This window comes from Setaria viridis, chromosome 4, assembly GCF_005286985.2.
Source record: "Setaria viridis chromosome 4, Setaria_viridis_v4.0, whole genome shotgun sequence".
Classification (NCBI taxonomy): Eukaryota; Viridiplantae; Streptophyta; class Magnoliopsida; order Poales; family Poaceae; genus Setaria; species Setaria viridis.
In genome coordinates, this window is record NC_048266.2 from 30,990,088 (window position 1) to 31,014,262 (window position 24,175).

General features: G+C 41.6%; 1 protein-coding gene and 1 pseudogene across 3 annotated transcripts; one reads left to right on the top strand and one right to left on the bottom strand.

The window, feature by feature from the left end:
- Positions 1 to 80: 80 nt before the first annotated feature.
- Positions 81 to 15,816, bottom strand: LOC117851886 (uncharacterized). Of its 3 annotated transcripts, XM_034733795.2 has the most exons (30): positions 15,493 to 15,816; positions 14,677 to 14,706; positions 14,086 to 14,395; positions 13,371 to 13,531; positions 12,000 to 12,065; positions 11,057 to 11,174; positions 10,856 to 10,965; positions 10,651 to 10,746; positions 9,820 to 9,943; positions 9,147 to 9,214; positions 8,099 to 8,185; positions 7,851 to 8,003; positions 7,656 to 7,751; positions 6,777 to 6,836; positions 6,586 to 6,707; positions 6,419 to 6,506; positions 5,145 to 5,249; positions 4,743 to 4,847; positions 4,619 to 4,671; positions 4,468 to 4,531; positions 4,252 to 4,386; positions 4,066 to 4,178; positions 3,890 to 3,983; positions 3,425 to 3,644; positions 2,532 to 2,662; positions 1,746 to 1,892; positions 1,417 to 1,545; positions 1,200 to 1,298; positions 1,064 to 1,102; positions 81 to 679 (listed from the first exon to the last, which is right to left on the bottom strand). In XM_034733795.2, the coding sequence occupies exons 3-30, from the start codon at positions 14,333 to 14,335 to the stop codon at positions 542 to 544; spliced, it is 3,171 nt and encodes a 1,056-aa protein (XP_034589686.1). In that variant the 5' UTR covers positions 14,336 to 14,395; positions 14,677 to 14,706; positions 15,493 to 15,816; the 3' UTR covers positions 81 to 541. The 3 variants fall into 3 exon arrangements, with proteins under 3 accessions (XP_034589686.1, XP_034589687.1, XP_034589685.1); XM_034733796.2 differs by having other exon boundaries at positions 4,252 to 4,383; positions 14,086 to 14,706; XM_034733794.2 differs by having other exon boundaries at positions 14,086 to 14,706.
- A 3,922-nt stretch (positions 15,817 to 19,738) lies between these two features.
- On the top strand, positions 19,739 to 22,519 carry LOC117852046 (NADPH HC-toxin reductase 1-like; annotated as a pseudogene).
- The last annotated feature ends 1,656 nt before the right edge of the window (positions 22,520 to 24,175 follow it).

The window sequence follows — 24,175 nt, forward strand, 5'->3', positions numbered from 1 at the left end:
CACACCTGCTAGCTCTTATAAAACCAGACAATGATACATGGGGGGAATTACTGATGACACTTCGAGCTGCACAGGGGATGTAAATGGATTAATGGACCACTTTTTTTACTGTTTCTATCAATTTTCATCTTCAGCAAAGCCAACAGAACCATTTACATCCTTTACCTCGTTGGCTTCTTAACAAATGAATTAGATTTGGGGGATGGCTGTTTACCACCTAACAACTTGGGCAAACAGCGGTCCCATTTCCAGCATTAATTTTGCTGTACAAGCAAAAGAGAAGCGATATAAGGAAAGAGAAACAATCCCCACCATTCTGATACAAATGACAAGCTAAGAAATTTACAACTGCTTTAACCACCACATCCATCAACAAGTCAAGAAACTTCATCTTCAGGCTTCAGACTAATCCAAGGCAAACCTAAGCAACGAGACTTCTTTTTTTAATCCACAGAATGGTGACTCCTAAAATGAAGATAACCGGAGTATTTACATCATGCAGGAACACCTCCTTTTACTGATAGCTGATTCTGAGGAACTGTTACTTCATCCGAAAATCATGCCTAAATGCTGTCAGATTTTGAGTGAATCTGTCTCGGTTCTTAGGTTCCAAGTTCCTGTTGACATCAGTCATCAGCTTATCAAAGCATTGTGAAAGGCGTTGTTGCTGGTCCACAGTCTGCAAACAAAAGATGTGTTAGATCTTTTGAGCATTCAACATAAATGAAAGGTTCCAACAAATCTCAGCCTCCATTATAATTAGCTAGCATTATTCAGGTCAATCAATTCAAAAACATACAATGAGAGTGCTAAATACTAATGGAGAGAAAAACAGTCCGTTCAATGTGACTAAAGAAACCATTATCCTGAGTTGCTGATTATGCAATGTGACTATTAAGCCAAGTCACAAAAATTCTTATCAAATGGATGCAAATAGACCATTTATTCAGAATAGTACATCTTCACCTTACATTAAAAAAAACAGTGATGAAAAGGTTGAAGGCCTCAACAAGAGAAGAAAACAAAGTAATATGGAATATGGAACTTCAAGAAGAAGGCTAACCTGTGATGCTAATAAGTGCGCTCTCAGGTCACTGAACATCTGCACAAAAGGGAAAAAAAAAAGAAATCAAAATAATAGGAAAAGAGCTTCAAAGCACAAATTGAGAAAAATAATAACTATTAAAAAATAAAGGCACCTGTTCACTGGTCATTATCAAGCTCAATATTGGCCTACTGAGACTCCACTGGTTACCAGCATCCTCAAAGAGAATGATCTCAAAAAGTGTCCTCAGTATCTATACAACACAAATAACGACGCCTTTTAGTCCCAAATAAATTCAATATTTAGCACAAATAAAACATTATCACCGTGAAAGCTTTCAGAATATAGTGGATGGGAATTGAAACACAAACCTGAGGAAACAAATTGGGGCACTCTCCAATATGCCGCGCAAGATTTAATGCAGCTGGTGATGGAGGTGTGTCACCAGCTGTAATGTTGTTAAAATAAAAGGCTGCCAGGCTGTCAATGGCAGAAGCACACTGCCAAAAGGAAATAAGATGACATAGATCAGCTTAAATAATACATTAGCTGATTGTTTTACCCTATGTGCATACTATCTACTTTACACGACAAGTAATAAGCTAAGTGATTCAGGTAAACAAACACTATGTGCACCCTATGTCCATCACTTATCACCTTGTTGCAACAGGAAAATGACAAAAAGATCCCAGAAGCGAACCTGTGTTGATATCCCTGTATCTAGACCTTTTAGGCCAGATTCAAGAGAGCTGACAATATGTACGAATGTGTTCGTGTCCAAATTGAGAACAAACTTGATATGGTTGTTGAACAGAACTTCCATATATCCAAAGTACGCTTTTGACAGCTGAAAAACAATAGCTCATTCTTAATATGGCTGCAGATGAAACCGAAGAAATTCGAGTATTTAGGTGAACAAAGAAGTGTGCGTTGACACAAGAACCGGATCTCCCAATCACATCGTCCATATGACCATATTGCATGTTACTATGTGACACCGAGACCAGAAGCATACAACTTATATCTTGCAGAGGTACCATATGGTAATTTCCTAGGATTTAACCTAAATAAATAAATTCTTGAAAGAACTTGAGCTGTTAATCTATCATAATTAGCACACTGAGAAATGCAAGGAAATACACATAGGGTACTCATTACTATTTTGATGTTTGCTTATGTTTCAAGAACAAGAGTTTTGAACCCAGGCTGCAACTATAGTATGACTACATACTACCGTAACTGTTCTAAAACATGGGGGTCCACAAGCAAAACCATCAAACACCTAACTCAACAGTAAGGGAAAAACCAATTGAACATTTCTGATTAGTGAGCAGTTATCTCTGATAAATTGATTAGCCTCCATGTTCCTTTCCACATTCCATGTGAGAAGTAAGAACTTTGCTGCATTGAGAACTTTGCACTAGTATTTTGATATCAATAAAGCAGTGGTCTAAGACAAATAATAAACAGAACTTGATACGGATACCTTTCTGAATGCCATTATATCGGACAGTGGAACTGAGAGGGTCATCTTTAGAGATATATCGAGGGCATCTGCAAGTGCTCTATCACCATAGAGCTCAAATACACCATAATTGACATAGTTACCACATAAAGCTGCAAGTTCCAGGAAAATGGTGTTCAAAATAACAGTACATAATCAGCAAGAAGATTACAAAATCTTAAGCCCACAAGAAATAAAAGATGGTACAATTATTATGAAAAAAACACGACACGGTTGAATCATAAAGATGCAAACAAATCTAAGAATCAAATGATAGCTAATATTTACAAGATCAGGGCTAAGCTAGATCCCAGTCTGACAAAGTTCCTTAAACCATCCAAGAACTGGTGGTAGTGGTGGTTCCCATTTACTGAAGTAGCCGTAAAACGGTGCACAGTTAGCTTAAATTCTTGGAATCTGTTATGGCTCAAGAAACTCATTGCATAAGAAACTAAAAAACATTTGAGAATAGATAATGCTGATGACAGGTTTCATCAGAAACCAGAGGAAGCAGCTCGTTCAACGGCTTTTTTAAGTATGAACCCTAATGGAACAGCCAACAAGTTTGCAGTCCATAATGATAATTCAGTAATAACATCCCTCTCTTTTTTGCAGTTGAACATAAGATGTAACATGCAAGTGGGTCTGGCTCTGTGATTGCATGCATGTGAAATGTTGACATACTAGAGTTGATTACAAGAAAGCCAGTTACGAAAGCCTCAGCAAATCCTCATGTTTCACATTCATGTAATAAGTAATATAGAGCCTTCCAAAATAAAGTACTGCACACAATGAATGCCACCAGCTATCCCGAGGGAACCAGTACTCAATTCAATTGCAGGATATTAAATTAGCAGATCGAAAGATAGACTCACCCCTTGAAAGAATGGTAAGTGAGATCCATATGCCTTTGTATTTACTTCCGTAAATATCTGTACCGTTAGGAAGCACTAGAATTCGCGACCCGTAAGCCACAATTATCTTGCTAACCTCTCGGAACAAAAGGATCCCATTTGGTGACGCTGAATCAAATGTCACTCTTTGAGCTTTGTTCAAAACAAATTCACACATGAACTTGAGCAAGGGGGTGGTGACCTGCATGAAGTGATATTTAGGGTCACTGAAGACAAATTTAGAAACAATAGATTATGAATAATGAAGTTAGTCTTAGGTAGAATATTTGTGCAAAAACATGCAACAGGTGTGAAAGGATATAAAGATACTTCTAAAAACAAAGGGTTATGCATAATAAAATCAAGTAGCTATGAGCAAAGACATGCAATAGGTGCACATGGACATAAAATTATTCTAGAGAAAACAAATTGGTAACGGATGATAACCTCTGGTTCATCCGTCCACAGTGCAATTGCTCTCAATAGAAGTGGCATGCGTGATGGATACAACCAGTCAAATAGGAGGCCATAGGTCTTGCGGCTGGATCATATCAGCAAAGGTATAGTTAGATTCAACACTATAGAAGCTGTAATACCATTATACTGTAAATCATATAATACACCTGTTGGTGGCCATCGCAATGCCTCGTAAATCTCTCATCCAACCAATAAATGCACGCTTAGCAACATCATTCCAGAAAGCAGCATCAGGAGTTGCCTCCAGGTTAAATGCAACCTACGATGAAAAGGAGTAAACCACATAAGAGTATAAAATTATCCATGTTTCTCTCAAAAAAAAATATATGCACCTGCTGAAGTGGTTCCATGAAAGTCCTGAATTTTATAGGGCTGTCTTCCATGAAGACTAAGGAGCCAAGGATATAATAGAATGTAGTTCTACTACGGGAACATCTGTACTCTGCCAGAAATGGGAAGTTCTCCTGCTGGAAGGATAATAAAATAACAAATTATTTCTAAGACTAAGTGCAGGGATAGTAGAATAAAAGATACTGGGAAGACTTTACAGAATGACTTGCGATGATGAACTTTACACTCTCCAGCTTAAGCACCAGCTTTCCAGTCATATAGCTGACTTGGCAATAAAAAAAATGAAGAACTGTCATCACACCTAAATGAAAAAAAAAGGAAATCGAAAACATATAGCCACAACTTTACCCAGATGCAAGCTCCAGGAATAGAGACAGAGTATGATCAATAACGTCCTCACACTGTAACCACAACAAACATCAGTAAAGCTAAATGGTCTAAGTTAAAGCCGAACCAGTAGGTGAATAGTCACCTGAGCATAGCACTTCAGATTCGTAGCAATTTTCCCAACGATGACATTGAGTAAAACTAAATGGTCGTTCAGCCCTAGCAGCTCAGACAATCTTGTATACAATAGCTGCAGCAAAGAAGCATTGGTATATAGCATTTAACAAGCAGGTACATCGGCCACACTTGGCCAAATCTTGGCAAGAAGATGAAGCATTGGTTTATAGCATTTAACATGCAGGTATATCAGCCACACTTGGCCAAATCTGGGCAAGAAGATGTACAAGGAATGGACAAAGAGGCAAAGGCTTGTAAAATTTTAGTAATAATTGGCAATTGTGTCAAATTTTGGCAAGGTTGGTCTGGGCATAACCAAAACAAGCCCGTCAAGAAAGAAAAAGAATATAAGTGTTTTGTTTCTTCTAACCTTTGAAGAATGCATGGCTTGGTCTCCTACATATGACCTTCTGAAATTTTGCACAAAGATTAAAATAGCTCGATCAAGCCTTTGCTTACTTAATTCTTGATATCTCTGCAAAGACAATTAAATCAGTTAATGTTCAAACAATGAGCCTGAGACCCACAAGACAACCAAATTTTCTAACGATTTCTTGGCTAGTGGCCAAAGGTTTGTAGTATTTTTGGTTAAGCATCTACTATAATGGTAAGATAGGAATAATGTTAATGGCAAATTGGCAATTTGGTAAAACTGTCCAGAAAGATACGAACTATAATAGAGTTGGGCACTCGAGAAAACTACTAAAGAGCATTAAAATGCCAGCCGCTAGTAAATAATTGCCAGCAATGTTAGTGAATCACTGAATTGATAGCAAAAAGTTAACATATGTTATGCAAAGTAAAGGCCACATCTGAGAACATAACATCAACCAGAGAAGAGGAATAACAAAACAGAAATCATGTGTAAGCTCATCACTTTCCACAACCACAGTGAACAAGTGTTGATCAGCGCCATAGCTAAACATTACGCACTAATGCTCTTCTCATAACAGAGTGGACAAAAAGGTTTGTTTTAGGAGGAATTTGCAGTTGCTATTCATGTAGTGCCATATTGCAGAACGTTGATAGTACAGGAATGTTTAATAATTCATGGTAGTATCTTGCAGTTATTGCTCCAAAAGGTGCATTAAGCAAATTGCTGAATCCAAAAGTAGAAAAGTAAGTGCTTTTGAGACAGGGGATGCAATAAGGAGCCTTGGCAAGGCCACCAAAACTTGCCAATGCAATGTGGATGAACAAAGATAAATCTAAGTAATAGCTATAAATGGATCCAGCAAGTAAAAGAAATAGCATTGCCTATAAACTAGGTTGCCTGATTTCGGAACAAACAAATACCGGGGGTAAGCTGTACAATTCTGATGGGAAGGTCCCCACAGAAAAATGGTGACAGTAAGTGCTGAACTATTTAAAAATCACAAACATTTTGCATTAGTACAATTCTATTTTTCCTAGTTAATTGATAGATGAGTTTATATCATGTTATTGGCAAAATACTAAAGCTGTTAACCAGTGAAAGTTCTTCAAAAACAAATGTTGCAAGAAAAAAGAATTGTCCTCGACTCCTTGTCCAACACTAGGCACGCACTCATTCTACGTTAACGAATAATACTCAGGTAAATCATCAATCATGTGAATCCCATAGCTACTCATTCATATTAAGTGAACAAATCAGTTTCATCTAACCTGTGCATGGGCCCCTGTATCAGTCACACTTATCAACTGTAGCACACGGGCAGACAATTCTGCATCAATTGACTCCTGTGATTCTTGGCTGCAGAAGAGAATGGAAAATCTCATCGATGGAACGAATAACAAAACAAAGTAAACAAAACAGAAAATATATTTCTCACCTAACACCAACGGTCTGTCTAACTTTGAGAATTGCTGCAATTATGTGGACCATCCATGCAATTTGTCCTTCGATGACAGAGAGCTCATCAGCATCTCCAGGAGCTGGTAATCTTGACCTTTCCTGTAACAGGTATTTCACTTTAAATAAATCATTCCAAAAGAAGAAACTTGTGGAACAGCATTAATGTACCGTATAAGCTTGTAGAAGAGGTTCCATGATGTTTATGATGTACAGACTAGCGCTTTGGTACTGCAACTCATTGAAAGAGAAGATCAATCAGGTTGTGTAATTGAAACATCATAGGAAAATATCAAGATCTGAATTCAAAAAAGAAAAATGTGTTATGGGCCCAAAGCCCACAGCCAGCCAGCATCCCAGGAGGGTGGCAACATGCCCTAGGGCAGTCTCCACCAGCCCCCAAGCCCGCCACTAGGAGACTGCCCAAGCTGCCGCCGACTTGCCCCGAAGCCAAGTCATCGTCTATTTAGAAAGTTCATCCTTTGTAAGTTTGGAAAGATTTGATCATATTTACAAGATCCCATCTATAGTTTACTTAAGGGTCAAGTCAACTCCCTCTTTATAGAGATGTATCGTGGCTGGTCAAGAATCAAGAAGAAGTAAGTGATCATGCCCCCTTCTGTTTTCTGCTCTTTGCCTTCTCCATGCCCTCAAGCCACTGTCAACAGCACCACCACCAACCACCTCCTCTTCCCTCCCAAGTAAATCATGACCGGGACATAAGGGATCTCATTTTCAATTGCTATGCAGATTACTTGCATTTTTTTTGCTGATTTAAGTAACTAAAAACCGTCCAGATAAAAGTAACTCATACAAAATGAAGGGAAATTTACTATCCAGGTTCAGAAAAATTATTATCCACCAGTTCTTCTGATAAGCTTGAACAAAGACAAATATATTTTACAGAAAGATCTCAAATTAGTTAATAAAGGATTTAAGGTATCATATTTCCTGCTGAAGATAATTTCAAAGATGAGAATCAGATGAATATTTCCTAAAATAAAAATCGTTCCTAAAACAAGAAACAAAAATTCATGAAGTAGCAGCAACCTGGAATCTGCAAAGGTAAGGAAGAAACTCCAGCTGGTCCTGGAGAATTTCCACACTATCCAAAGGATTTTCCAAAGAGTTATCAGCAAGGATGGCCTGAGATAGGTAGAAACAACAAACCATAAGAAAGGCAACAATCCCTTTGTTGGAGTGAAATAGTAGCAGTAGCATCTCTAGTATAGCATAAATTAATACCTGAACAGAACTGATTCTAGAAGTGATGAAACCCTCTGTGATTTTGGGAACGGTTTCATCAAGCAGACTCGGTGTTTCACCTTTCAAGTAAGGCACGGATGTCACCAGCCTTGACCATAGACTTAGAAGATAGTAGACACTGTTGCTGGCCCACTACAGAACAACCAATATCACAATTGTCATAAAACTTGCAGTGTCATAAAATCAACGACCAGCAATTAAACAATAAGAATAAAGAAAATACAAACCTGCCATGACAGCAAGGATCTAGTTGTAAATTCAGCTATTAGACCAATCCATTCACCATAAAACTCAACACTCAGCAGCTCTGCCAGCTGCACAGTACAATAAGTTAAATGGAAAGGGTTCTAGTATGAAAATACAGCAACTAGATCAATAAAACCATTACAACCATGAATGATATTTGTTGTTAACCATTGACCAATAAACCTAATCATCTGGCAGCAATGTTGTACATAATTCTGAAGATGTTACAATGTACATGTACAATGAAAAAGAACAAATATAGAACAGTTTGATTGATGCTGCTTCAATGATTAAATAAGGTATATAGTTTTAACAGAACAAATTTCTAATAAAAAAGAGGTGTAGGTCCTGAAAAATTTTGAACATGATAGGTTATAAAATGTAGTGACTTAAATTCATTCTTTTGCACTTCAAACCACTCTACTGAGTTATTTAGACAGTTGTGCATAATTCAAGGATTTATTTAAGTATCGTTTAGACTTTTTCCTATAAAATATAACTCAGCAAAAGCAGTACGCAAAAAGCTCATCAAGTGTCCATCCCTAGTAAAGAATGCAAAAGATGTTATAACACTTAACGCATTTTCTTGCACACGAGGTGGCCATAAGAGCAATAAGTTCGCTGCTTGTGATAAACAAGAGAAGGATGTGAACATAGTCTGTCTGTTCCATCTACTCCAGTGATACTTTTAGATGGTTATTAAATAAACAGCACACAACAAACAAAAGCAGACACACCAATAAGTTGTAAATAAAGTATGTATTTGCATAACTAAATAACTGGCTCCCTTCATTGGCAAAACTAACAAAAAAAGGAGAAACTACAAAAAATAAATTTGTACCACTATTCCTTTGACATGTAATAAATTGCAATAGCTACCAAGCAACAACAAAGGAGAGATGAAAACTAACAAGTTTTCTTATTTCCTAATACATGCTAAAATGAAAAAAATAAAGAAAACATGCTTGGTTGCCAAACAACTAATAAATTAAGTAGGTTCATTCTTCATACAAGTAACAGGATTGGAACCTGGTAATTCACTTTGAAACGTCCCAAAAGACGGCAGAACTCATGGTAATTGTCATGATCAGCAAGACCTGCAAATTGGAAGTCAAAATAAATTGCATAAATTCGCCTATTTTACCCACATCAGTGCAGCAACAGGCAAACTTATCTACTTGGAAAAAAGGGGGGGGGGGGGGGGGGGAGGGGGGGTGAAGCTAGCATCAAAATCAAAGTGGTGCGACCACTCATTGCACATCAAGCAGCATACAAATTTTCCATGTGATATGAAGTAATTTTTGGTCAATTTACTAACAACATTTTGTTGAAGCCTGGTGCCTGCGCACTAGGGTAAGATAACCTGGCAACGACCCTGCTTGGAAGAGTAGTAACTGCAAGCATATTAAATCAAAAGAAAATCATTGCTCCTCTGCTAGCACATTTGTTTTCGCTTACAATACACAATGCGGTTGCAATTTGCGATGATCAATTTAAGCTAATCAATTCTTGTCGGATTGACAGAAAACAAGATTATTATGTGGTTACAAGGACTTCAATCAGGACTATTTTTCTTTCTAGTCCTTAAACAAAAAAGTATTGGTCTATTATATCTGTGAAAATCATTAGGGGGACAAGGACAACAAGTCAACAACAGTATCCAACACTAACTTCACCACGAAAATTTTTAAGCATGGTAAACCTTGGCCAGTTTGAAGAATTTCCTTTGTGCCTGACATCAGATGAGAAAGAAACTGAGACCTTGCAGGGTCCTCAACAAAAATACTGCGCCTGACAGAAGCAAGTCGCACCAGACATTCCAAAGCCTGTTCAATCAAAGAGCATGCACATATAAGTACAGAAGAAAAGGAAAGAGAAATATATCAAAGGTGAATGTTAGTATAACTTTCGGAACTACACTGAACCTCGCCAGATTTATTAAAAGTTTTAAAAAAAATCCAGTGTGCAATGTTGCGGTGGTGTGGCTGAGGTGAGATTTAGTGGAAGAGGACCCAGAAAAAGAAAAAAAAAGGAGCAAACTTCTGAACCAGACTCTAGTAGATGTTTATTCAAAAAAAAAAAGACTAGTAGATGTTAAATTCATAACCAAGGGTCATAAGAAAATACTTCTAAGAGAGTTGACCAAATATTAAAACAATTGTTGCTGCTGCATCCTGCATGGAAGTCAATTATAAAACTTCCATACCAGCTGTTGAGCTTGCCTAGAGTAGTACCCACTACACAATAATACATTTGCAGGTTGTGTTAATGACCAGGCCACCAATTAAAAAGGAAAATAGTGATTAGTTTCTAATAGCATACTAGGAATACACTGAACCAACTACTAAAAAGAAGATTATACAGAAATAGCCTAGCTAACATACTAGAGAAAATGTAGTTCCTGATCCAGCATGTGCAGGTTTATCAAGCCATAGATCAGCTGAAATCTTGTGCATTCTAACGTGGACATAACAAGAAAAGTATTTTTGAAACACAAGGAACAAAATACTCAAACCGCCACATCAATGGATACCTCTTTTGAAACACGTGTGTCATTAACTTTGTAGTAATCAAAAAAGATCTGGACAGTGGAAGGATCTTGTAGGAGAGGTCTCCAAGATGCAGGAAGCTGTACCAAAATAAAACATTCAATAACTAAAAATTGAAGAGCTAAATTGCAGTATAATAAGAGATTAATTGCTGAATATAAGAAGCTATGAATCATGGGACTGATATACCTGCACCGTTCCAAATTCTTCAGAGCTTTCGTCCACTGGAGAACCAACAAAGTCAAATGACAAGCACTTCAATGCAAGGTCAAGAGGAACATGTCTAAAGTCATCCGGAGCTGCAGTACAAGGGGGAGAAACAACTTTAGGAATTGCAATAGCCTACTGGAATGGAAAGAAAAATATGCCCAATGAACATCCTACGCATACCTTCACTCTTCAGTTGGTTTAGTGAGGTTAGCGAAATTTGGAAGATTTGTAGAAGAAACTGGTCCTTGAATGAGCTTGCAATTTTCCTATGAAGTGTCATAGGCATCGCAGGGTTTTGCTATATGCATAAACCAACATATAAACATTAAACTACAGTGCGCATGGCAATTCAAACAGTACTGAAAAATAAATGAAGTCCAAATAGAAACCTCGAGCGGAGATGAAGTTAATTATATGAACCAAAAGGCAAAAGTCAGTAAAATGTATATGGTATTACATTGCATACTATACTAAGAAAGCTCTCTATGCCAGAGAGGTGTTGCTTTATAAAAGAAAAGGCTCTTTATGCCAGTGAAGTGTTGCTTTATAAAATAAAAGGAAACAGCAAGCCGTAGGAGATAGCTAGAATCTTTTTCGTCAATAATAACCAAGTAGCATATGTTACTTTTCATGTTAAGTAGGGAGCAAGAATGTCGGTACTGTCACTAGAAGTTCAATGACAACAGACAGACAAGGTTCATTCACAGCTGATGCAATATATATGATGGAAGTACACAAAGAACCAGAAAAGAACCTTGTGTGTTCATTTGCATACAGATTAATATGCCAATCATAGATATACATATTTAATAGCCTGCTTCCTAATACTAACATAAGATCGGTGGAATTATACATGATGTTCATTATGTTTCAAGGAAACTATGTCGCATGAATTCATTTCACAAGGCTGTCTATGTTGAAGTCAACAACACTGTGCAGGGCAGTTTCATACCGCAAAAAATTGCATCCAGATAGAAGCAAACAATCAACATTATTTAGCAAGCTTAGTTAAACATTAATCCATCTATGTTTTAATGAAACTGCCACATCAAATTCAAAAGGGAAGCTAACAACTATGGAGTGTATACTCTATACTGACTTCAAAAATATTTACGTGCCTCACCTGGTTCATTTCCATTACAAGATTGTTTAGAATCTTCAATCCTATGAAATAATGATCCTGAGATGCCTGAAATAATGTAGCCACAAAAAAATATTAGCAAAATGCATCAGGTCACAGGCAAAAGAACTAGGAACCAAAATTATACCACCTCTAGTCACAAAGACTTGTTGCTTTGCACACATTGCCTTAAAATATATTTACGAAACCCAACAAAACTGGAATATTACCCATGAAATATCTACACATGATTTGCATGTTTCCAATATAAATTAAAAGGCTATCGACAATCAAAGTTTTGGAAGTTTGACTGCAGGCACTTCCAAAATGACAAGCATGTGTGACAGGAGGGAGTAATTGCTGCATATAAACCTTTCAATGACAGAATCTTGGTTACCATTTCATGTACCTTTTCAGGAAACAAATTATTGTAGCAAACAGATTCTCACGTTCTTTCACAAACTAACGGATTTTGTGAACAGTTGAGAGATTTGATAGCTGTATGTACACAATCTAGCAAGTCATCTTAAAATGTGCATGTGAGCCAAAACATCATTCATAGAAGAACAATAGTGGTATACATAAACTAGATGACAAAAAAGATGCAGACGGTATAGTATAATGAGCAGGCAGTGCGACTATTGTAGAAAGCTGAAAATAACCTGGGCAGAACTGAAAGGAAATGTTTTTGCTCTGTGAGATGACGGTTAGGACAGAACACTAGAAGCCTACTTAGAATAGTTATTGTAACAGTACATCAACGAGTGGATCAAATAATTCCAACTTTTATTGTATAAATTACATAGGAAAATTTTCTATCCCAGTGTCAACTGAAAATAGCACCTTTCAAATTTTACTGGCAGATTTGGATGGTTTTTGCAACCTGCTGCTCATATGGAACTAAGACAATTAAGATGATAAAACAGAAATGAAGAACCAGGAATATAAAACAGACAACTTTCTATCTCTATTAAATTACTCAAAAATTATCAGTATTCCTAATCATATAGCTCAAGCCGTCTTTATTTTTTGTTCGAATGATGTTCATCCTATGAAACATGAATAGATTCATCTCTGGTCTTTATGCATGTAAGAACAGCATGGGTCCATGGGTAGATATAGATAGTCTGTATTTTCCCTATAAGTTACATTACTTTGTGTTCAAACAAGTCATTGCATTCATGTATATAGAAACAGGAATGGTGTGTGCAGGTTTATTGTGAGCAGATAGTTATCTTCTGAACTTCATTAATCCCGAAAAACAGGTTTCAGTCATCAAACTGGCTAGGTTTTACATGATGACAAAACTACTAAATACGTGACAGTCAATCATAGAATTCTTATCCCAACATTCAGAATGCAAGACATACTTACAAGACCTAAGAAATCCGTCGCTTCCTTCACAGTCTCTCTGAATCTATCATCATCAAACCATCCAAATTTTGTAATTCGACAAACCAGCTGAATTAGGGACACAATGACAAAGTTCTGCAATTTAGGCCCCCTTGCGGCAAGATAGTTTATGACATAACTCCCTTCACACAGATTACAAAAAAGGTTAGGCTTAAATAAGCTACAGGAAGGAAAACAAAAGCATGCAAGAAAGAAACAGTCGCATATAGCAAATTCCAGCTATGCTGAAAAAACATAAAAATGATAAAATGGAGATAAAAAATTATATTTCCAGCAATGCCATGAATGCATAAAAAAAATATCAAGGAGAACATGAAAATGTATGATTTGAATTCTTTAGCTATGTCAAAAGCATAAGGAGACAAATTGAGGAACAAGGAAACGACAAAAGCTATGCATAAGGCAAGTTATATTGAATATCACCATGAGCAAGTTAAGACTACTCCCTATGGTTGCATGCCACGTATGTCACGTAGCTCAATATTGTTCAACGTAAAGGGACATAAATGCCAAATGCCATGCAGATGTAACCGAACAGAAGCAACACAGGTAAATTTTATTAACATAAAGGGATATAAATAAATGCTTAAATGCCACGTGGATGCAACAGAACAGAAGCAACAAAAACTTGACTATAGATGATGCCATGCAACATGTTTACAGAAAGAAACATTACGTATATCGAGGCGGAGCTGCAAAGAAAGACTGCGGTCCGAAACTTGCTTCAACAAGCTTGAACTCGCCAACATCAGAGCGTATGGAGTTGAGGCATTGTCCAATATGTATTGACACTGGGAAATGTACTCGCTGTTCTCTGAGAAGCACTTGAGGGTGCTTTCTGCATGTGCTCTCTCAGCCGAGTCTCTAGAATTATAAAGCTTTTCACACAGCACCTCTAACTGCGCTAGGCTCTCCATTGATGACATGAACACGAAGCTCCAAGTTTGCAGTTGACCAAGTATCCAAGATTAATATGCCACCAGATTCTGAATTAATATCCAAGAATTTGCATGAATGTTTGTCACAAGCCCCGAACTAATGCATTAGGTATTCGGTACAATAGAAAACTTGCGAAGCACTGTAAGAGCTTAGAAGCTAAAAAATGTTATTCTAGCATAGGAAGAAGGATTGTCATAGTACATTCATATTACAGGATAGAAATGTTTGAACAAAAGAATTTTCTCATGACCAGTCTTTTCAATGACGCTTAACCAAAGACCCAGGACCCAAGATAAAAACGGCTAATGAACGCTTATATCGCCAATACCAGCCACAATTCAGCCTGGGGTACAGTGATCTGCAAGAATGGAAATGCCAAACTTAGCGACAGCCAAACCAGCAAAATAGTAGAAAAAACAACAATATAGTAGTTATTTTCAGCTTCGTTTGCTAAGTGATTCCCTTTCATGACACATGCGCACGTTTAGAGTCATCTACATAACGCCATAATAATCAGCTAAAAGGAGCTACACTCTGCATTCTGCATTTGCTGCGCCATTCTATTTTGATAGCCCATGCATATAAATACAAAATCTGCACACATACTGCACAACGTAGGACCATTTGAAGCAAGCTAACAGGTATGCATGACACAGGAACAAAGGTCATTTAAGGCGAGTTATGTGCTGCAATTTCAAAGACAGCCTATTTGATAAGGCTCAACTGCAGGTACAAAAATATAGCATAACATAATAAGCATCGCAGAACAACCATGTCAACAGAAATGTGTGCTGCATTTGTCAAACAATTCTATGCGTTCCATAAAGGACATATTAAATATCAACAGAAGTATCACACAGATACAACCTCATGGTTCAATCCCCTGGTCACTGAATAACCTATCAAATATGAGGTGGTGATAAGAGTCCTCTACATTAAAATCACGCTACTACGAATCAGCGATGAGAATGGGGAATTCCCCGCCGGGGATTGCTTCCCGATCCCCGTCCCCGCCACCCAGGGGCGGGATCGAATTTAGTAGGTAAAATCATGGTCAGATCCGAATACAAATACCATACGTTGGGGGTTTGGGTGTTTGATCTCGCGCAGCAGGATGGGAAGTGAGGGGAATAGGCAGGCATACCCCTGTCGGATGTTCGTCGCCGGCGAAGCGCCCGTCGCTCGACGAACAACGGGCAGTGCAACTCGCCCTGTCGTCGCCGCTAGGAAGGAAGACCGAGGCCGAGAGAGAGAGAACAGAGAAGTCGTGGGAAGGGACGGTGCTGCCGCACCAGCCGGACTCGAGCTGCAGCTGGGCAGGGGAGCGTGGAGGGCGGCGCACGGGCCGAGCGATGGAGGCGATGGAGGCGAGCGGCGGGCGGCGTGCACGGATTGCGGCCGCCGATGATGAGGCGGCTGCAGGCGGCAGTGGAAATGGGTGGAGAGACGAAGGAGAGAGGAGAGGAGCGGTAGTAGAAGAAGAAACGGAAGCGAAACAAACCCTCAAGCCATTCTCTCCGCCCACGATTATTTTTGCGGATTTCCAGTTGTACCCCTAGATCATCGGCACCCGGCACGGCAGGCAGGCACGATAATCCAATCATTTTTTTCGGGCGCTAGGCAAAACTATCCCGGCACGTTCTTCTCGTCCTCTTTCTTGAAGCTGAAATAAAATCAAGGACTTGATTGTGAATTTCGCTCGTACAGATATGCAAATCGAGCCTGCATCCGTCTATTTCTAGGTGCCAGCAATTCATTAAACTTGCATCTGTTGTGCTCAAAGGCGCAGCAATGTACTTTTTTTCTTTTTCTTTTTTCTTTTTTTTTTTTTGCAAGCATTTGTAGTCTTGCACGGCTGCACTTTGAAATGGTTCATTAGGTCAGCTGAAATTGCAAAAGGATTCCGTGGGAATGGTAATTTGGAAATACCTAAAGGTTGCCGAGTATGTCCAACCTAACGTTCACTCGAGTAATTTGTCACCCTCCATTACTCAAGATTTCTAGACGATTGACAAATGCCATGAATCATAGGGAGCTTTGTCTCCTCCAACTCCAGGAAGTAACGGGTTCTGTGATAGAGTTTTCCTTAAAAAGACAACGGGTATAGACTATAAAGGGAAGGTCGTGGGCAACAAGCCAACTTAGCAACGGTGATGGACATAGGGGAGGAGCGGCAAGGTAACGGTAACGTCGTCCACCGTTGGAGGCTAAGGAATTCCGTTTGGAAGGGTAAGGGTGGGGCAGGTTAGTGCCACGCTACGGTTACGGTTGTGGATTTAATGGTGGGAGTTGTTGCAGACAAGCAAGTGGAGGTGGGCGCGAGTCATCACGTGGCTGAGAGCTTGTTTACGAGGAACATCCGCAAGTTTTAGATTGGGAGATTGGAAATGAGATTCGGTATGGAAGTTAAAGAGCAATGCATGAATGGAGAAGAAGATACACTCCCACATTTCTATCTAGGATGGGAGCGGCAATTTGAAATACACAAGGTTGTTGACCATATTTTTTTATTGGAAAAAAGCTAACACTCACTCAATGATTTTGTCACTGTCCATGGTTTTTTTTAAGGAAAATGGTATAGAGAGAAAGTCAAGGGTAACATATCGGCTCAAGATGGAAGCTGTCAATGGTGAGACCAGCGCTTACGGTGATTTCTAGATATGGAAGTGGAGTAGGGTGTGCAGGGGTCATCACGTTGTTAAGAGCTTATCAATATTGAGATAATCCACAGGTTTCAAATTGGAAGGTAGAGATTAAGGTTCCGTTTGGTAGAGCTTCAGCTTCTCATAAAACGGCTTCGGCTTCGGCTTCTTCGGTGGAGCGGCTTTTTTAGTGAAGTTGAAGCTGTTTTGCAAAACGTTTGGTAAAACGGCTTCTCAATGGCAATATATGTAATTTTATGATCACTTAATGCTTGGAGAGAGAGGAGAAGCCGGTGAAGCCACTTTTTTCGATTTCTCCTCTCTAGTGTAGATTGTAGATATTCGGGTGGAAGAAAGTGACCAGCAACGCTAATCCGACGGCAAGTCGGCAACCCAAGTTTTGAGTTGCAAGGGAGAAGCATCAACCACGCTTGTTTGTGCCTTGTATATGTAGGTGTCTTTTCGTTTTTATTAGGTGAGCTAATCAAAGTCTGAATCAGGATGGAGAGATGGAATGCTCGACAGAGGCGATAAAGTCAGGTCAACCTGCTGCTACATTCCTTCCGGCACATATACGACGAAAACGTACCCTTCCAGTGTCCTAGGGATAACTTTTCCTCCTTATTTGCTTGGTGGACGCTTGTCATGTCGAGAATATCTTTTGTGTATGCTTAGTGATCCCATGAAAAATATTCATGGACCGGAGTAATTGCAATTTTTTAATCTCTCATTTTAATGTGTATAATCAACTCAAGCTTATTATCCAAAGGGTGTTTAGACACTTCAAGATTAATGTGCAATACATGCCATTAGCCAGGTACCAAAGCGGGGTTGCTAAACAAGACAGTCTAGTACCAATAGCATTTCCGACCGGCATGAGCTTCTTATACAGAGGCAGTGAGGCACAGAGCCGGGAGCCAGCCAAAATCCCCCTCCAGCTAGTTCACCTGTTTTTCTCCAAATCCAAAAGGAGAAATGAAAGATTTCCCATTGTGGTATTCAGCGGGCATGTGGTATTTCCGCAGGTTTGGGCATTTGGGACCAAGCATTGCTCTGTTCTGCAAGGCAATGTTCCAAATCATCCGGGCATCTTCCTCTGTCCTTCTTTCTCGGTGCTGCTCTCCCCTGTCCCTGTCTCCTACCTTCCACCATGGGGAGAACCGTGCATAAATTTAGGGGAAAATCGGTTCATTAGCATCGAAAGATCATAACTTCCGAAAAATATCATTAAAAGAGTTTGTCCCTGTGAAATATCACTCAAAATTGCAAATGTTAACTGAAAATACTATTCCGTTACATATTCCGTTACATTTTGTTCACTGCAAACTTATTTTCATCTTTTTAAAGAACATAAATGGACTTAAAATGGTATTTATGCCCTTCCCTCCTGTCCACCAGAGGGGATCAATCCCTTCTCCCAGCCTTGTCCTCCTGCTCGACGGCGCTCACGACCCACCCAGACGCCGCTCCTCAGCGCCCTCTCGCGAGACTCGGCCGCCACCACCCCTCACCCACCGGCAACGCCACCTCTCCGGCTCTCTACCCAAAGGTGACGCCGCCCTCCATGCAAGCTATCCGCTGGCCGTGCGGGCGCTCTCGTGAGCAAGCACGAGCCGTCGCCCTCCTACATCGAGGACAGTGCGCGGAGGGCTTCGCGCCAAGCAGCAGCCCCAATTTGCTCGGTCATCCGCGTACCGTCAAGCAAGTTGTCGACCAACTCTCCCGTGCTAGCTTCTTGCTTCCCCAAATCGAGCCAAGACGCCAAGCAGCACCGGCAGCAACTGTCCCTGTCCGGTCCTCTTCGTTTCCAGAAGCAAGCAGCAAACACCTCTCTGGCTCTCTCCTCGTCTCTCAATCTCTCTCTGGTTAATCGGAAGCTCAATCCAAGCACATTCACGAGCATCTTCCACTTTAAGCAAAGCCATCAAACCAGCAGTAGCTCGTCCTATTGCAACACGCCTCTTCTTCTATCTGCTTCTTCTCCAATAGACCAAAGCAAATCACCACCACCAGCCACCAGAGCAAATTTGCAACACACCTCTTCTATCTGCTTCTTCTCCAATAGACCAAAGCAAATCACCACCACCAACCACCAGAGCAAATTGACGCCGACCTCAGGCTCACCTAAATCAACCTCGCCAGCCTTGCCCCGACCTAATTGGTCTTGACCGTGCCTGTACTTCTTGCCCGCAACTCGCTACGCCGGCCTCGAGCTCGCTGCAGCCCGCAACTCAGGGAGGAGGGGCACGTGTACGGAGGAGGTCATGCCACCCGGTTCGCACGCCGCCGCCAGTCCTCAAGGGGTATTTCTACCCTTCTTTAACGACACCAAAGGGTAACTCGATGGAATGGTAAATAAGCTAACAAATCAATCTTTGAATGCTATTTTACAGACTCGGAATCTTTCAATGGTATTTTACGGAAGAAGCGATTTTTTGATGCTACAAAACCAATTTTCCCTAAAATTAGATAGAACGACCTGAGTATGGCAAAACAGCACTAGCAAACAATCCTTGGTCCACGAAATCTCCCTCCTCCACATTCCTCCCCCATCTCTCCTGAACACGTGGATACAATGTTCAGCGATCCCTGTGAAGCAAGCAAGAAGCTAGGGCCTGATTGGTTTCCCGCACGCCCCATCTTTGCATCGCACCAGTGAGTCAGGCCCTCCCTGGTCAGGCTGTTGTCATGCAAATGCCCACTGTTTAGTTGCCTGCGCGCATGCAACATGACTAGCAGAGAAGCTGATTAGTTGCTTGGCGCGTGAGCTAGCCTTGAACTGATGCTCTCCACACTCATGCAACTCGTGCCCTCGCGCCGGCCTGGACCGGTGGGAACGCTCGATTCCTGCGGGAGCCAGGAGGCGCATCTTGCATCACGGGGCCTGGCTCGGCCGCTGGGGCAGGCAACCAATCATGCGGAAGTCGCATGCTGAGAGCCTGACCGGGCTGGAACCAGGCAACCAATCACGTCATAAACGGGCAGTGAATTCGGTAATAACTTTTTTTTGGATGGGTTAACTTGGCTTGGCTTGTGGCACGGGAAGCCAAGGCTTAAGTCCTAGACAGAACTCGAATGCTTACAATTGTTTGAATAGATTATTCGTCATGGTTGGTGGTAATAAGTGGCGATCCTAGCAAGTGGCCGGGTTCGTCCATCCCATTCCTCCATCGGGCAGTTTCGAGGTCAACACCAATGGAGGAAAGGATGAGCAGAGGGAACGGAGTACGGGTCTGCGTCACCGGAGGCGCCGGGTTCATCGGCTCCTGGCTCGTCAAGAAGCTCCTCAACATAGGGTACACCGTCCACGCCACGCTACGGAACATCGGTACGCCCGCGCCGATTAATCCTAATCCGTTGATTAATTTTATGTAAATAAATTCATATGAGTTAAGGATGGGCTCGGAGTCGAGACAAGTAGATTCTCTGGCAAGCTACAGTGGTGGATTAGACGATTAGTGCACGATTGCAGGTGATGAGGAGAAAGCGGGGCTGCTCCGGCGGCTCGTCCCCGGCGCGGCGGAGTCCGGGCGTCTGGCTCTGTTCGAGGCCGACCTCTTCGACGCCGCCACATTCGCGCCGGCCATCGCCGGGTGCGAGTTCGTCTTCCTCGTCGCCACGCTGCTGCGGCACGACGCCACGAGCACCAAGGTCAGATCTGCGGCCCGCGCGCGCCCAGATTACTCGATCGATGTTCATCCGACGAAGATCCCATCGACTTCTTTCCGCGCTCGGCCGGCGCACGCACAACGCAGTACAAGAGCACGGCGGTGGCAGCTCAGGACGCGGCGCGGGTGATCCTCCGGCAGTGCGCGGACTCCGGGACGGTGAGGCGCGTGATCCACACCGGCAGGCAGCAGCATGGCGGCGTGCTCGCCGCTCAGGGAGGAATCCGCCGGGTTCAAGGACGCCGTCGACGAATTCTGCTGGACGCCGCTCGACGTCGACTACCCTCTCCGGAGCGCCCAATACGATGTGCGCAGCTGTAGTTGTTTACTCCTACAACTGCAATTCCGGAAGTCGTAATCGACGACGAACGATGACAAAGTGGTGCGGTGCATGACCACCTCTGCAGGAGTACATCCTGTCGAAGCTGGTGTCGGAGGAGGAGCTGCTGGCCTACAACGCCGGCGAGAGCCCGGCGTTCGAGGTGGTCACGGTGCCGTGATCCGTTGTGGCCGACGACACGCTCCAGGGCGGCACCACGGTGTCCCTGGAGGGCGTCGCGTTGCCGGCGACCCGCGACGAGCGCCAGTTCATTGGGCTGAGGATGTTGCAGCAGCTGCTGGGCTCGATGCCGCTGGCGCACGTGGACGATGTCTGCGACGCGCTCGTCTACTGCATGGAGTGGCGGCCGTCCATGGCCAGCCGGTTCCTCTGCGCCGCCGCGTACGGCGTACCCGACGGTCGCCGACATCGTTGGCCACTTCGCAGCCAAGTACCCGCACCTCGACGTCCTCAAAGAGTGAGTCTTTGCCACTATAAGATTGTGTCAAGAACAGAGCATGGCAAGTGGCAACACAACACAATCTGGCGATATATGTTTTTGCTTAAGCTTTGCGATTGGACTCGGTGTCAGGACGAAGGCTTTGCCGAGCGTGCGAGCGCACAGCGACAAGCTGGGCGAGCTGGGGTTCAGATACAAGTACGGGATGGAAGAGATACCGGATGGCAGCATCGAGTGCGCAGTGAGATTCGGCATGCTGGATGCATCCAAGCTCATCATCCAAGAATGATAACGAATCAAGCGTTGGAATTACAGTCATTTACTATTTATTTTAATCCGAAATATAAAATAACATAAATAGGAGCATGAACATTTGTGTCTATAATAATGAAACATAAAGCATACGATGGAAATAAAATAAAATAAGTAATGAATCAGAAAGTTAAAGAAAGTACCCTGCAGCGGGGCCAGTGCCAGCGGCACCATTTGCGCTGTTACTCGACCTTTCGAGTCTATTCGGTGTAGTCGATCAAAGTCGATGTTGTGCAGATGTTCGCCATGCAGTTGCACCTCCAGGAAGAAGAGGTGCATAGCGAGCAGTCGCGCAGATGCGCTCCCCAAAAACTTGATCACCCTTCTAGGCGCAGAGTCTCAGGCAAGGGCGCAGCTTCGGAGGCCTGCTCTTTCGGTGTGTTCTGTGCACACAGAATGCTGGAACGGGAACAACAAAAAAGCAACGCAGCAGTAGACTGAAAGCTCAGTAGTTGGTATGTTGCGCTCGGAAGCCTAAGAATGAGTGCCTCTCTTATAGACACCAGAAGTTTTTTGGGTGTCCAGATTCATTGCCATTATTCGACCTGCCATCAAATGGTAAGTTACTAGTAACCCAGCTACCAACAGGCAATCGTTACAGTTATTTGTTATCAGCATTTTAATCCATGTCAGTTATTAGTCACTAAACACTGCGTCAGTTACTCGTCATTAACTCGTGAATAATGGTTAGGGACCTCTCAACTTCCAAAGTTGTTTTATTTCAAATGTAACTACCGTCTTTGGATTTAATTGAATAATTGATTTACTAATAGGCCACCGAGACCCATTAATCTAACAATCCCCACCAAATTCCAAGTCACATGTTTAATTCCACTGCTGTTTGATATATCGGTTTTTCGATGGAGACCTTGTTAAGGTTGAACATCCACCTAGAGCATAAGCTATATTTATCCATAACTGAACAATGGACTATACCTTGAATTGCCAGTTTTGTGTGAACAAGTTTCACTTAGGTCTTTTACCAATACTAGGCTGCAAAATGCATCCCCTCTTGTTGAAGCACATAAGTCATACTTCTGGCCTTTCATGAGTCTCTAGAGATTACCCAATCTCATAGACTGGCCTTTCATGAGTCTCTAGAGATTACCCAATCTCATAGACTGTGACTAGCAGTCAAACTCATATAGGTGTGCTCCTCAAAAGATATTTCTGCAAGCTAACATCTTTGCTTAAGATAAGCCACTCGGATCACATTAAGGTGTTTACCAACCTGCCATGCAGATTTAGGAGAGATTGCATCTCCAACGGAGTGGGTTCATACAATAGTACTCTTCTTCTCAGTTAGTCAATAGTTTGTTTCACCATTCTAGTTCACAGGATCTCCGATCAAATAGAACAGGTTACCACTATGACATAACTCTCATGTGGGTCTCATTCCCATCTTCCTCGATGCCTCGTCTATCACATTTTGTGAAAGATCTTTCGTGAATTGATCTGCTAGATTCTTAGCCATTTGGACATAGTCTAGTGCTATCACTCCGGAGTTTCTCATCTTTCTTACAGACTTCAGCCGCCTCTTCACATGTCTTGATGACTTCATATTATCCTTAGGACTGTTCATTTTGATAATCATTATTTGATTATCACAGTTCATTAAGATAGCTAGTATCAGTTTCTCAACCACTAGCAAATCCATCAAGAGATCATGAAACCATTCAGCCAAGTGTGAACACATATCCACCTGTGGCTTTTATCTCGTCAGCATCTGATATCCAGTTCGAATCACTGTGGCCTTCTAGTACCTTAGGATACCTAGCATAGTGAATTCCATAACTCGCGATGCCTATTAGATAGAGCATTACTCTCTCAAGAGCACACCAATGATCATCTCCAGGATTTGAAACAAACAAATCTGCTGAGTTTGCTCACAGCAAACGAGATGTCAGGCCTCGTAGCAAGCTAAATACATTAGCGAGCCAATGATTTGAGAATATTTTAATTGATCCCTTGCAATCCTTCGATTTTTTCGCAATATCACACTAGAATTGTAAGGTGTGGGAGCAAGCTTGCAGTCACTATAACCAAAGCGACTCAATATCTTTTCCACATAATGGGATTGTATTAATGTAACCTCACCATTGCCTTCTCTCAGTAGCTTAATGTTCAAAATCACATCAGCCACTACCATGTCCTTCATCTCAAAATTTTGAGATAAAAAGCTCTTAACTTCCTCAATCACATTGAGGTTAGTTCCAAAGATCAATAGGTCATCAACATATAAACACAGAATCACTCCTTCTCCCCTACCAAAGTGGTAGTACACACATTTGTCGGCTTCATTCACAACAAAGCTTGCAGACGTGAGAGTTCTGTCAAATTTCTCAAACCATTGCTTAGGCGCTTGTTTGATGCCATACAAAGATTTTAACAACTTGCGCACCTTTCCTTCCTGACCTTCTACTACA

Coding starts and splice junctions, on each gene's coding strand:
- LOC117851886 (XM_034733795.2), bottom strand. CDS start 14,335: ATGTCATCAATGGAGAGCCTAGCGCAGTTAGAGGTGCTGTGTGAAAAG. Junction 11,175..11,999: donor TTGTAATGGAAATGAACCAG/GTGAGGCACGTA, acceptor TTATGCATATAG/CAAAACCCTGCGATGCCTAT. Junction 9,944..10,650: donor ACACACGTGTTTCAAAAGAG/GTATCCATTGAT, acceptor TTGATTGAACAG/GCTTTGGAATGTCTGGTGCG.